We start from the raw sequence: 12773 nt of genomic DNA, 5'->3' as shown, positions 1-12773 counted from the left end.
TTCTTTTCAGCTTCTTGTGCCTGCTTCCTGGCTTCTTGTAGTTCAGACTTAAGGGAGGAGACCTCTACCTTGTACTGTCCAATCTCTTCTACAAGCTTGTTCACTCTCTTGTGCCTTTGTTCAAGTTGACTTGACAAGGCGTCTTCCTGCTTCTTTGCTTCATTCAGCTGATTTGTCATGGATATGACTTCTTCATGATGTTTCCTCTTGCATTGATCAAGCTCCTTCTTAAGCTTGACGAGCTCTTCATCCCTTTCTTTTACTTGAAGTTTGATGAGGTCAACCTTCTCACATTCAGCTTCTATGATGGGTTCAGAATTTTCTTCTTCACTGATGGTCATGGTCAGTGCTCCCTTTGCATGAAGGTCATGCAGTCTGTCCCAAATATCCTTTGCTGATGAATATTTTCCTAATTTCTTCTTTATAGAATCAGGCAGTCCATCCAAGATAGTCTTTGCTGCTTGTGCATTGTACTCCTTGGATTCTTTATCCTTCTTGCTATCATCAATCACTGATTCCCAGATTTCAATCCCTTGAGACTGTAAGACAGCCCTCATTTTTATTTCCCACATATCAAAATTTCCATTAAACTTTGAAGCCTCAAATAGAATGCTTTCAAATAGATTGTCTTCTATTTTAGTAGAAGAGGGAGACACAACTTTAGGAGGATTTGAGGATTTCTTCTTTGACCTTGCCATTCTTAACTATGTTTAAAATACCAGACTGTGTTTTTCAATGACTCACTGTTTCTTCAACAGCAACACAGAAAAAAAACTTTGAGGAATACCTGGGTTATTTTGCTGAGTCTTCACATTGCTGGAGAAGCTTTCTCTGCTGCAACAAGAATCTTTCCTTCAGCTTCTTTGACACCTTCAAAGAGCCTAAACAAGCTCTGTCACCATCAAAGTGCCTGGACCAGCTCTGATACCACTGTTGGGGATTTTTCTGGTAAAATCCCAAAAACAAACAAATAAAACTAAACACAGAGGAAATGCTCTATTTTCTTCTCTCCACAGGATATTTTGCACAGGGAAGCCTTTTTAATAAAAATTCTCAGAACAGAGTATTACACAGCCATAAAAATCCTTGTATTCATTAAAATATAAAATGCCTGAAACAACATTCATCCTCTTTCACTCAGAGGGATTTACCAAAAATACATTCAGCCAACTCTGATACATATTCATCCTCTTTGCTGAGAGGGATTCACCAAAAACAATATTCAACAAAACTCTGTCTCCACCTGAGAATTTACTGTGCTGGGTTTACTGCTGTAAAACCCCTTTTTACTTTACTGGTGTAAAACTATTTTTACACATTCTGCTGTAAAAATATTTTACACATACTGCTGTAAAACAAACTTTTACATATGCAGTAAACTTTTACATTACATTCACAATTTCAAAAATAACTGTGCCCTCTTTTCTTTTGCATTTCAATGCAAATCCAATACATAAAAAAACTTACTTAAAACACATGCGCTCCTCCCTATTTTTATATATCTATATGCACTGCTCTGCAAAAATTAATTCCTTGCTTCATAAAATAAATTTCATGCTGCTCCCTGCTCTTTCGCTGCTGCGCCTACCTCTCTCCCATGTGCAACCACACAACTCAACGCACATTCTTCGTTTGGCTCATTATATCAAAAATGAACACACACTCAAAACATATACAAAAGGATTTTTTAAATATTACGTTGACCTGCCCATACCTCCGATATAATTAAGATTTAATGTTTTACCAAAAGTTTACGAACCTCATAACTATGCATTGAATGTTTTACGGCGGTCAACCAAACTTCAAATCCACGCAAAGCTTTTAATGTTGGTTCATATGCAGGTTTGAACAATCGATGGCCGAAAATGGTGGAGCAGATCGAACGGCGGTGGAGAATATCGGGAGGCCATACTTGACTGATCATTACGTCCCGAGATGTCAGAGATGATGACGTATGGGGAGAGCCACGCGTCAACACTAAATTGTATCGGGCTCTTGTGTACGAAAACTACTTTCTGCTGGAAGGCGGTCTGATACGCATCAAGGTGGTTTGCTGGTTTGGCTCCGACGGTTTTGGGTGCAGCGTGCTGACTGAGTTGCTCTCCACGTCCACCTGCAGTTGGAATTAATATTCCAACACATCTGCACAAATTCCATAAATTATTTTCGGTAGATTGAAAGCAGCGATTATTACTTCAATTCTAATAACTTTCCTGGTTTCTGGAAAATTAAACACCCACCTTGTAATTATCTGCTTTTCCACTAAAGATGGCTCATGGCACTTGGTGAATGGGCAACCCCTGCACATATTTCCTGAATACGATTCGTATCATTCAACGACACAAGTATAATGTATTGGTTTTAATTAGCACAAATTATAACAGTTGTTCTCGCATGAATAAATATTGGATGAAATGAAGAACATAGACTCACGAAAAATTCGCTAATATCTTCCTAGAAAACTGTATTGTCTGTTGAAATGTGGACACAATTCAATCATTCCCGCTGATTCAGTGCTTGTATCCTCTGCAGCTCCCAACATTCCTCCGCTTTAATCTCTTCCAACGATTCAAGTCCTGCGATATTCAGTGTTTGCAGGTTAAAACACCTATTTATGTTTAGGAATTTAAGATTTACTAGATTTGAAAGGCTTGTTAATGATGTCAGTCCACAATAGTTTTTAAGGTTTAGGCTTTGTAGTGCTGATGGCAAGGCATTGACGCGCATTAGAAAAATATTTCCTAAAATATCAACAATTTCGAGCCTGTGGGTAACACAATCAGGAATGGCTATCTTGTATATGAATGTGTTAGTCCAAATGAGATCTCTTAAAAAATGCATACCAACTCTGAAATGTATGTTTTGAGCATCCAAGTTTCCCTGATCCTGAAAGCCAAAGTTATCTATGGGAACACCATCTATAGCTAAAATTTTGATATTTGGGGCTGCAATTCCTTCCGGTGAGATTTGCTGTAGACCGGAGCACTGAATCAGAGATAGCTCTGTTAAGCCCTTCAAATTGGCTAGAGTGAGTGGTATTTCTTTTAATGCTGGGCTCCCTCTTGTTTTTTGTTCTAACTTGTCAAGCATTCCCAAGTTGTCAGGTAATTGTAATAAACCGGTGTCCAGTAAATTAAGATATCTTAAACGCCTTTGATACGAAATTCTCTCTGGCAAGCATACCAATTTAGTACAGCCTTTGAAGTTAACATACTCAAGCGTGGAGATTTCTCCCAAAATATCGAATGGGATTGATAGTCTGGAGCAGCATTGCAATGCTAAATATTGAAGTTGCAATAACTTGGGGAAGGTTTTGGGTAATTCAGTCAGTTTATAGCAGCCAGAAAGATCTAAATGTCTTAGGTTTGGAAGTTGGGAAAAATCGATTGGAAGTGATCGCAGGAATCCAAGATTATTCAGCGCTAGCTTTGTCAAAGTAATCATGACATTAACCACGCTTTCTAGAAAGCCATCAAAAGAAAACTCAGTGGTCCCAGACTGGGGAATTAATGAACTCTGCCCTGAAGATTCTGTGGTCCCAGACTGGGTAATTAATGAACTCTGCCTTGAACGTTTTGTTCGCTTCACCTTAGTGGAGCTATTTGGCTGGCGTCCAGTCAAAGTATGTGGTGGCGGGGAAAGCAGACCTGATTCATTTAAGTTCCGATGCTGCAAACCACATATAATTTATTGATTTCATTTAAGGTGAAACAAAGTGAATGAAAATATGCTCACCAAGATCTGCGTACCCTGACTCTACCGGAACCATGAATTTCCAAAACTCCTAATTTTAGCAGAGACACAGAGGGCAGAGAGCGCAAGGATGAGCGCCTCCCCAAGCGAATCCATACCAAACCTCCCAACATGTTCAGCTACAAAAAGACGCACACCTTCCGCTCTAATATTCCGTAGAGTAAACCATTCATCACAACCTTTCCAGGACCTGATCCCCCGTATCTATAAGCTTCCTGTGGTCTGACAACGATATTCAAAACAGGGAAAATGTAACTGTTATTTGTTTTTTTTATACATAATTAAAATAATTTTTTATATCTAGTTAAAATATTTAAAAGTTTTTGTTTCATTTTAAAAATAATAATAATAATTAAAAATAATTTAACTATTTTTAAAAATAAGTACTATCATAATTAAAATCAGCGAATATACAATCAAATCATTTTTTCCTAATAAAAACATGACGAAAGACACATACCTGCCCTCGCAAAATATGCACATCATTTGAGGAAACCTGCGACACTCTTCTTGGGCAATATGTCTTGCGAATTGTTTGACTTGATCATGCATGGTAATCGATATGAGGATATGATCGTATCCAATCTTCTGAAAAAATGGATATCTAGTCTCATCGGCTTCCTCAATCTGCGGCCAGTAATCCTCCAAGTGCACATCATACTCAAAGTTCACAAGGCATTTTTGACGTAGACTTTCAAGATGGTCCTGAATTCTGCTGTTGCCATGTAATCCTTCCAACGCTTGAATATCTAATTCTTTCTCTTCTCCAACAAAAAAACATCCGATGTCCAAAAATACCTCCTTCTCTTCAACATCCAGAGCCTCGTAACTCACTTTGAACGACTCTATTATTTGGATTGGCAGTGTTGTATACAACTTTTCCAACTGTCGCTCCCAGTACTCTTTTTCGCACCGACCAGATAAGTGTCCTCCCAAAACTTTCAAGGACAGAGGCAATCCCCCACAAATTTTCAAGAACTTCTCAATCAAATCGCCGAGCTCTTCAGATGGTTTAGATTGAGAAAAAGCATGTTGCCATAATAGTTCTTGGGCATGATTTTGATGCAATGCTTTTACATCGTATACTAGAGCTTTTGGAGAGGAGCGTTTGAGTACACCCTTATCACGAGATGTGATCAGTATCAGGCTCCTAGATGCCATGGCATCCACATCCAGCAGACTCTCTATATGATCTAGATTATCAACATCATCCAGAACAACAAAAACTGGGGGGAGACGTGGTAAGTTGTCTTGTAAAATACGTTTCCCTTGAGAGATATTGTGAATGTGATGCAGACATCACAAACCCTTTTCTCTGACTTCACATATACTTGATCTGCTAAAATCGGGGTGTCTCATGTTGTAGAGATGTTTGGCCATAGTTGATTTTCCTGCACCGACCATTCCGACAATCCCCACAATCTTAGTAGCGTTTGAATGGCCAAATTGCGGAATTTCTTTTTGAAAATATTCAACGGCTTGGTTGAGGCCGACTGGGTATTTGGCGACTTGTATGGCTTCCCATCTATATACCTCTTGTAATACATGTTGGGAATTTCTGATAATTCCAGAACAAAGGAACTGAATAGAGAATAATGCTCTGTTTTGACACAGAGAAAGTAAAAATTGTTTTTGGGATGACAGAGTTTTACACAAAAAAAAATAATCTTGTATTCATTAAAAGGAAACCAACTGTTAAATAAAAACTTCCTCTAACAGAGGGATTATAGCCAGACTGCTTCAAAGACAATAAAAAAAAACTTCACTCTGTCTCTCCTTGCAAATTGACACTGTTGTGTGTAAATTTTTTTACTTCTTACATACGCGCTGCTGCGTATTACATTTCCAACAACAGCCACACAAAAAAAATGACATTTCATTACGTTTTACTTGTGCCATAAAAAAAAACTACACATGTGAATTAAAAACAATAAAAATAAATTCTCCGCCTACATTTACCAACCGAAGTAAGTTTATATTAATTACATTTCAACAACAGTAATGAATTAATCATTAATTACTTCACATGGCGATATTTTTTTTTTTAACCGTAGATTTTGCTCCACGTCCATCCAACGGTTATTGCAATTACCTGGAGGTCCCTTTTTACCGACCTTTACGCGCCAGGGAAAGTTGTATTGGCAAAACTGCTCAAGGCACGTGTCGGCTTATCAGTGTGCTTGATGCCTTTGGAGAATTACCACCATCTTGTGAAAAGCGGTGCGGGGGAACTTTGGCATTTTTGGGAGCTCCAGTTGAAAGTAACATTTCAACACTCCCCTTTAATTTCGACTGTCGGGTTATCAGTCATACCTAGACATTTCCTCAAAAACTCAAAACTTTTCTGCCCCAATGGTTTGGTCAGAATATTTGCAACCTGCTCCTGAGTTCTGCAGTGTTCTAAAACAATTTCTCCGTTGTTTACCAATTCCCTGATGTAATGAAACTTTGTGTCAATGTGTTTCGTTCTCTTATGAAACACAAAATTCTTGGATAATGCAACAACTGAGCTATTGTCACAAAAAATCACAGTTCCTTTTTCTTGCTCTTGGCATAAAATCCTTAACATCTTTCTCATCCAAATTTCTTGACACACTACTGCTGTAGCTGCCACATATTCTGCCTCTATTGTAGACAATGCTACAATAGGTTGTTTCTTAGAAGCCCATGAAATGGATCCTGAACCCATGTGAAAAACATAACCGGATGTGCTTTTCTGATCATCTACACTTCCAGCCCAATCACTATCAGTGTATCCAATTAAATATGAACATTCTGAAGCAGTATATAAAATGCCAAACCTTTTAGTACCTTTAACATACCTCAGAATCATTTTTGCTGCCTGCCAATGTGCTTCTTTTGGCCTCTCCATGAATCTGGAAATCAAACTGACAGCGTGCATTATATCCGGCCTAGTTGCAATCAAATACATGAGGCTTCCAACTATGCTCTTGTACAAACTAGGATCAAAATCCTTGTTGTTGTCCTCTTTGCTGAGTTTTAATCCCATCACTGTGGGAGTGATTGCTTCTTTGCTCACCTGCATGTTAAATCTTTCCAGCACTTCATTAACATATTTCGCTTGTGAGATAAAAATCCCATTTCCATTTTGTTCTACTTCTATTCCTAAGAAGTATCTCAGCAAACCCATGTCAGTGATTTCAAATTCTTCTTTCATGACTATTTTGAAATTTTCAATAAGGTAATCATCATTACTTGTGAAAATAACATCATCAACATATAACACAACAATTAGTATTTTACCATCATTTTTTTTGATGTAGAGGGTGGGTTCTCCCTCACACTTTTCAAATCCATTTTCCAGTAGATAGGAATCTATCCTACTGTACCACACTCTTAGTGCTTGCTTCAACCCATAAAGAGCATTCTTCAATCTGCACACTTTGTGCTCTTGGCCTTTCTTTTTATAGCCTAGAGGTTGTTCAATGTAAACCTCTTCCATTAACACTCCATTTAGGAACGCTGACTTAACGTCCATTTGGTAAACTTTCCACTTGTTTTGTGCTGCTATGGACAGCACTGCTCTCACGATTTCCATTCTAGCAACAGGTGTGAAAGTTTCCTCATAGTCTCTCCCATGCTGTTGCTTATATCCTTTGACAACCAGTCTTGCCTTGTGTCTTTCTATTTTGCCTTTAGCATTACTCTTGGTCTTGTAGACCCATTTAACTCCAATGACTTCCTTTCCTTTTGGTAGTTCAACTAAATCCCATGTCTTGTTTCTTTCTATGGCATTGATCTCCTTAGAACTTTGATATGCAGCCCACTTTGGTTTTCTACAAGTGCTTTGAAAATGCAAAACCTTTCAAACACTTCACTTTTGTTCTTCAGGAGATAAACCCAAGTTTTTCTAGTAAAGTCATCAATAAATGTTAGCATATAGTGGATGCTTGCAAGTGACGGAGTTTGCATCGATCTACATAAATCTGAGTGGACAATCTCTAAGGGTGCTTTTTCCCTTATGATTTTGCCAGATGGAAAACTTGCTCTGTGTTGTTTCCCAAAGACACAACCTTCACAAAGGCTGTCTGGTTTCTCTATCAATGGTAATCCTCTTACCATTCCTTTTCTATTGAACAAGTTAAGACCTCCAAAGTTGAGATGTCCAAATCTCAAGTGCCACAACCAATTTTCATCTTTTGGTTCGCTTTGGAAAGCCTTTTGTGTCACTGCTGCTATTTCTTCTCCATTTTTTAAATTTGCTTTCATTCTGAGAGGGAACATCCTGTTCCTTGTCATCTTCACTTCAGAAATACATTGTTTGTTGGGTGTTTTATCCATGATGGTGCATACATCATCCACAAAGAAAACATTGTACCCCTTTTGAATAAGTTGTCCAATACTTATGAGGTTACATTTCATTCTAGGAACATAATAAACATTTGATATGGTTTTCTTTTCACCTATCTTTGTTAAGACATTTACTTCTCCTTTTCCCATAACAGAAACTTTATTATCAGTCCCTAGTGTGACTTGTGACTTCGTACTCTGATCTAACATAGAAAACAGGGCTATGTTTCCTGTCATATGGTTACTGCAACCGGAGTCTAGGAACCATACATCTTCACTCTTTGCTTCAGTCGTATTATAGGCTAAAAAAATTTATCTTGGCTGATATTTTCTCTAGTGAAATTTGCACTAGTTCTATTACTCATATCATGCTGCTTCTTCCTACATTCATTTGCATAATGCCCATATTTTTTACAATAGTGACATTGGACATTGGATTTATAATACCTTTGTCCTTGAGCATGAAGTTGTCTACTTTGTTGGCTGCTGCCTTGGCCTTGGTTCTGATTTGGATTGCTACCTCTTCCTTGAGCATCTGCTGGATTGTTTCTTTCACCTCTGTTTTGGCTTCTGCCTCTTCCTCTCATGTTTCCTCTGCCTTGACCTCTTCCTCTTCCAAAGAACATCTGGGTCTTAAAGGCATGTTCTAGAGATAAGTTTTCATTTCTACTCAATCGCTGCTCATTTGTTATCAGTGATGCATGTAGTTCATCAACTGAGAAGTTTGTGAGATCCTTTGTCTCTTCTATGATGGTGACAATCACATCGAACCTCTAGGGTAGGATCCTCAATAGTTTCTCCACAATCCTCCTTTCTTCAATAATCTCTCCATGAGACCTTATCTGTGTGACCAGACCAATCACATGTGTGAAGAATGAGTCGATATTATCTAACTCCTTCATGCAGAGAGTCTCAAAATCTCTCCTCAGCAACTGTAGTTTTACTGTCTTCACTTTCTCCATGCCTTGATAGGCTATCTTGAGAGTTTTCCATGCTTCTTTGGATCTCTTGGCTGCTGCTATCCTTGGAAACACACTCTCATGCACTGCTTGATACAAAAAGTAGAGGGCTTTAGAATCCTTCTTCTTATTTCTCTTCAACAGATCTTTCTCTGCCTGAGTTAAATTATTAAACTCATTTTCTTCTGTTGGTTCTTCAAAACCATCCTCAACAAATTCCCATAAGTCTTGGGAAGCAAGAAAAGCTCTCATAAATATTGCCCAATAGTCATAGTTTTTCCCATTAAATTGTGGGAGCTGAGTATTACAGATACCCATGCTAGTGCTGGCTCTAGCCATTCTTGCACTATTAACTATGCTTGAAAATACTTGACTGTGTATTTAAAATAACTGATTGTCCTCAACAGTAACACAAAAGAGAAAATCGATGGGTGATTTTTCAAACTGGAGCTCCCGCGTGACTGACCCCTGACTGGCTCCCCGCCTCCTCCAGGCCCCCGCCTGGCAGCTCTGCTGCTGGGTCTGCCCCTGCTCCTGCAGGCCCTCCTGGGCTTCTCTCCCCAGCTCCGCGGTCCCTCTCGGGCCTCCTGCCCGGCCCCAGCTTCGGGGCCTTCCCTCACCCTTTTTCGCCTCCGCTTTCATCTCCTGCCAGCCTTGTGCTGGCTCACCTCCGCCGCCATGCCTGGGACTGATCCCTCCTCGTCCCCAGACTTTGAAGATAATGAAAAACTCTTCGCGTCTCTCATTCCTGAGAACGCCTCCTCAAGAATCCGCCCCTCTGCATCAAAGTTTGTCAAGAAACTAGAAGAAATTCCTGAAGTTTCTCTTCCTCCCAGTCTCCCGAGGAAGGTTGCGATCGCTTTAGCTGAGAGGGGTCTCGTTGGCCAGTTTACTGGCCTCTGGCCTTCACCCAGAGTAGTCCAAAAATGGGTGGAACGTAACTGGAACGCGACAATACAAGGGAAAATAGCTATCAGATTCTGTGGAAGGGGCTTCTATACTTTTCTTTTCGAATCAAAAGAGGATCGGAACCTCATCTTCAGAAATGGCCCCTACTTCATGGATTCGAGAGGTCTCTACCTGAACAGATGGTCGCCTGACTTCGATCCGGAAATGGACATCCCAAATGCAGTCCCGGTCTGGGTCCGTCTGCCTCACCTCCCTCTCCACTGCTGGGGGGACGAATCTGTAAAGGCCATTGGGAACGCGGTTGGAAAATACATTGACAGATGCGAACCAAAGGAAAATATGCACGCCTGTGCGAGGATCTGCGTTGAAGTTGACCTAGGGAAAGGCCTGCCGGAAGCCATCAAGATCAAAGTGGACCAATGGACACATATCCAACAGCTAGACTACGAGCAACTACCTTTCAAATGCAAGGTATGTCACGAATATGGACATTTTGCAAATAGATGTAGTAAGTTAAAAACAAATGAGTCTAATGAAAATGCTGAAACCTCTGAAGGCTCATGGGAGCAAGTAAAAAAGAAGAAATCAAACCCCCATCAAGGCCCAAGCTCCAAGCCTCCTCCGGAATCCCAAGCTGCCCCTCCTCCTCCCCCTCCTATCTCAACCCAGCCTTTCCCCTCATCCTCCAACCCTTTTGAATCCCTGTCAGTTGAAGAACCCCTTCCCCCCCTCCCTCTCCCCGGGCCACTGCCCTCGCAGTCATCCCCTCTCCCTCGCTGCCCCCATCCTCCCCCCCTCCAACAATAGAACGCATTCTCACAAGAAACAAAATGAAAGAAGCAAGTCTCACCTCTGATCCACCGAGAAAAGCAGGTAGGAAGTCAAACAAAGAAATAAGAGATGAAACAACAGCAAAAGAAATGGCCACTGGAACTCAGCAGCCGATGGACTCATTCTTGGACAAAAAAAAAGGAAGTGGGGAAAAGCCAAAGGAGAAGAGCGGGGCTCATCAAAAAATCAGTAAGTAATGATATTGGTCTCTTGGAATTGCAGGGGGTTGGGCTCCTCCCTAAAAACAAATGCAGTCCGGGATCTAATCAATCAAGAGCAGCCAGATCTCTTCCTCATCCAGGAGACCAAAATGTCTGATCAAGACTTTCAAAACCTCACAAAAAGATACAAAAATTTCACAGGTACAGCTACAGATGCAGTAGGTGCCTCAGGAGGAATAGGAACATTATGGAACAAGAGAAAATGGGACCTCACCAGCCAAAAATCTTGCAACTGGTGGGTCAGAATAGATCTTAAAAATAAAGTCTCAAAAGAAGAATACACCATCTTCAACATCTACGCCCCGAACCACTATAGGGATAAAGCTTACTGTTGGGACTCCATCAACTTAGAATTGCAGGCCTCTCAAACAGGAACATATTTATGGGTGGAGATCTGAATCTAATAAGGAACATCGAGGAAAAAATAGGTGGGAATTTCCTCGCTAACCCTTCAAGAGACTCCCTAGAAGAAATAATAGAAACCCACAACCTCATTGATATTCCCCCTTGTTATAGACATTTTTGGGCACTGCAACCCCAAGCATAAATGTCCATAAACCAAGGGCTCCTAAGTCCCTAAAGTTGTTGTTCCAACCCCTAGAAGAACAAGGTCAACTAATTACAGCATCTCCCAGAAGTTCTCCATGAAAAACTACTCAGAACTGGTCAAAACTAGACCATTTCACCTGCTCCATAGGCAAAGTGCGTTGCATCCCACCTAAATACACACAGTAGGTGCGATGCATGTCAAAAATCCCTTCTATGGGGTGCGATGGGCGAGAAGGGACAAATGGCAGGGTCAATCGGCAAGGTGGAGAAGCATGGAATCTTCCAGAAACTTCTCATGTGACACTTGCCTCTCTGAATTCGACCAGGGATGAGTAAGAGATCATCAATCTCCAAGTGGAATCAAGAGCTATCAGAGGGAGGACACTAATCAAATCTCAAAAGCTGACTCACCTCTCTTGCAGACATCTATATATGGATCCCTCATCCTAGAGATCCAGAGGCTGGAATTTTGTATCTTGTAAGGAAGTGCTGTTGGTTTCTTGGTGCAATATCATAGTGTTGGGTGATCTAAGATTTTCATGAGGTGAAGAAGGGCTTACTTGCTGAGAGGATGATGCTAGGTCAGAACAATCGGTTGTAATTCTCTTTGCTCTTTCTTGATTATCAATAAAGCTATTCAAGTTTTCCTCCATATTCTTGTATGATTGATTATTTATGCATTTGTATGGTCAATGTACATCTGATCCTATATTGTTTATGATAATAGATCTATGTTCTTGGATAGTGTTATGTTGCTTTGATTCTACAGGTACTCTTTGAAGCTGGGTAGACAAGGAAGCGAGTGGCAAAGACCTACCAGAAGAGAGAGGAATCGAGCAAGGAACCAAGCGCAAGACAGAGGTTGGTCTCCTTATTCTTCTCTTATCTATTTTTCATAAAGGAAAACAAAAGTAGTTTTTAGTGTGTTTGTTTCTAAGGTAGCTACCAGCCTTAGTGGGATTAGCAGCTCTGCATAGACACTATTCCCGATAACAAAATGGCGACTCCACTGGGGAGCGAGTAGATTGTTTGTTCATCTACATTTGTTTACTTTATAAACTTACAGACGGAGCTTGAAGTGAAGCCAGCTAGCCTTCGAACTGCATTTGCTATGCAAGTGCAAAGTAGATCAACGCTGCTTCAGTCAATCTCTGGCTTTTGTTTATGAATTAAACGATTGATTTACAAGCTTTCTAATTTCCCTCGTGGTGGCTCTAGTAACCTCCATAGATCTATCCTT

General features: G+C 40.3%; 2 protein-coding genes across 2 annotated transcripts; one reads left to right on the top strand and one right to left on the bottom strand.

The window, feature by feature from the left end:
* Positions 1–2496: 2496 nt before the first annotated feature.
* On the bottom strand, positions 2497–4914 carry LOC149243736 (uncharacterized). The gene is made up of 3 exons (XM_089371293.1): positions 4214–4914; positions 3891–3975; positions 2497–3669 (listed from the first exon to the last, which is right to left on the bottom strand). The coding sequence occupies exons 1-3, from the start codon at positions 4912–4914 to the stop codon at positions 2497–2499; spliced, it is 1959 nt and encodes a 652-aa protein (XP_089227419.1).
* Positions 4915–9701: 4787 nt separating this feature from the next.
* Positions 9702–11081, top strand: LOC149243735 (uncharacterized). Its single transcript, XM_089371292.1, has 2 exons — positions 9702–10403; positions 10986–11081. The coding sequence occupies exons 1-2, from the start codon at positions 9702–9704 to the stop codon at positions 11079–11081; spliced, it is 798 nt and encodes a 265-aa protein (XP_089227418.1).
* Positions 11082–12773: the final 1692 nt, after the last annotated feature.

The sequence above is a fragment of the Pinus tabuliformis genome, chromosome 8, assembly GCF_031772625.1.
Source record: "Pinus tabuliformis cultivar Carrire ecotype Pingquan chromosome 8, CPIR1, whole genome shotgun sequence".
Taxonomy (NCBI): Eukaryota; Viridiplantae; Streptophyta; class Pinopsida; order Pinales; family Pinaceae; genus Pinus; species Pinus tabuliformis.
The sequence above is the reverse complement of the archived record's forward strand: the minus strand, read 5'-3'. Positions and strand labels throughout refer to the sequence as shown.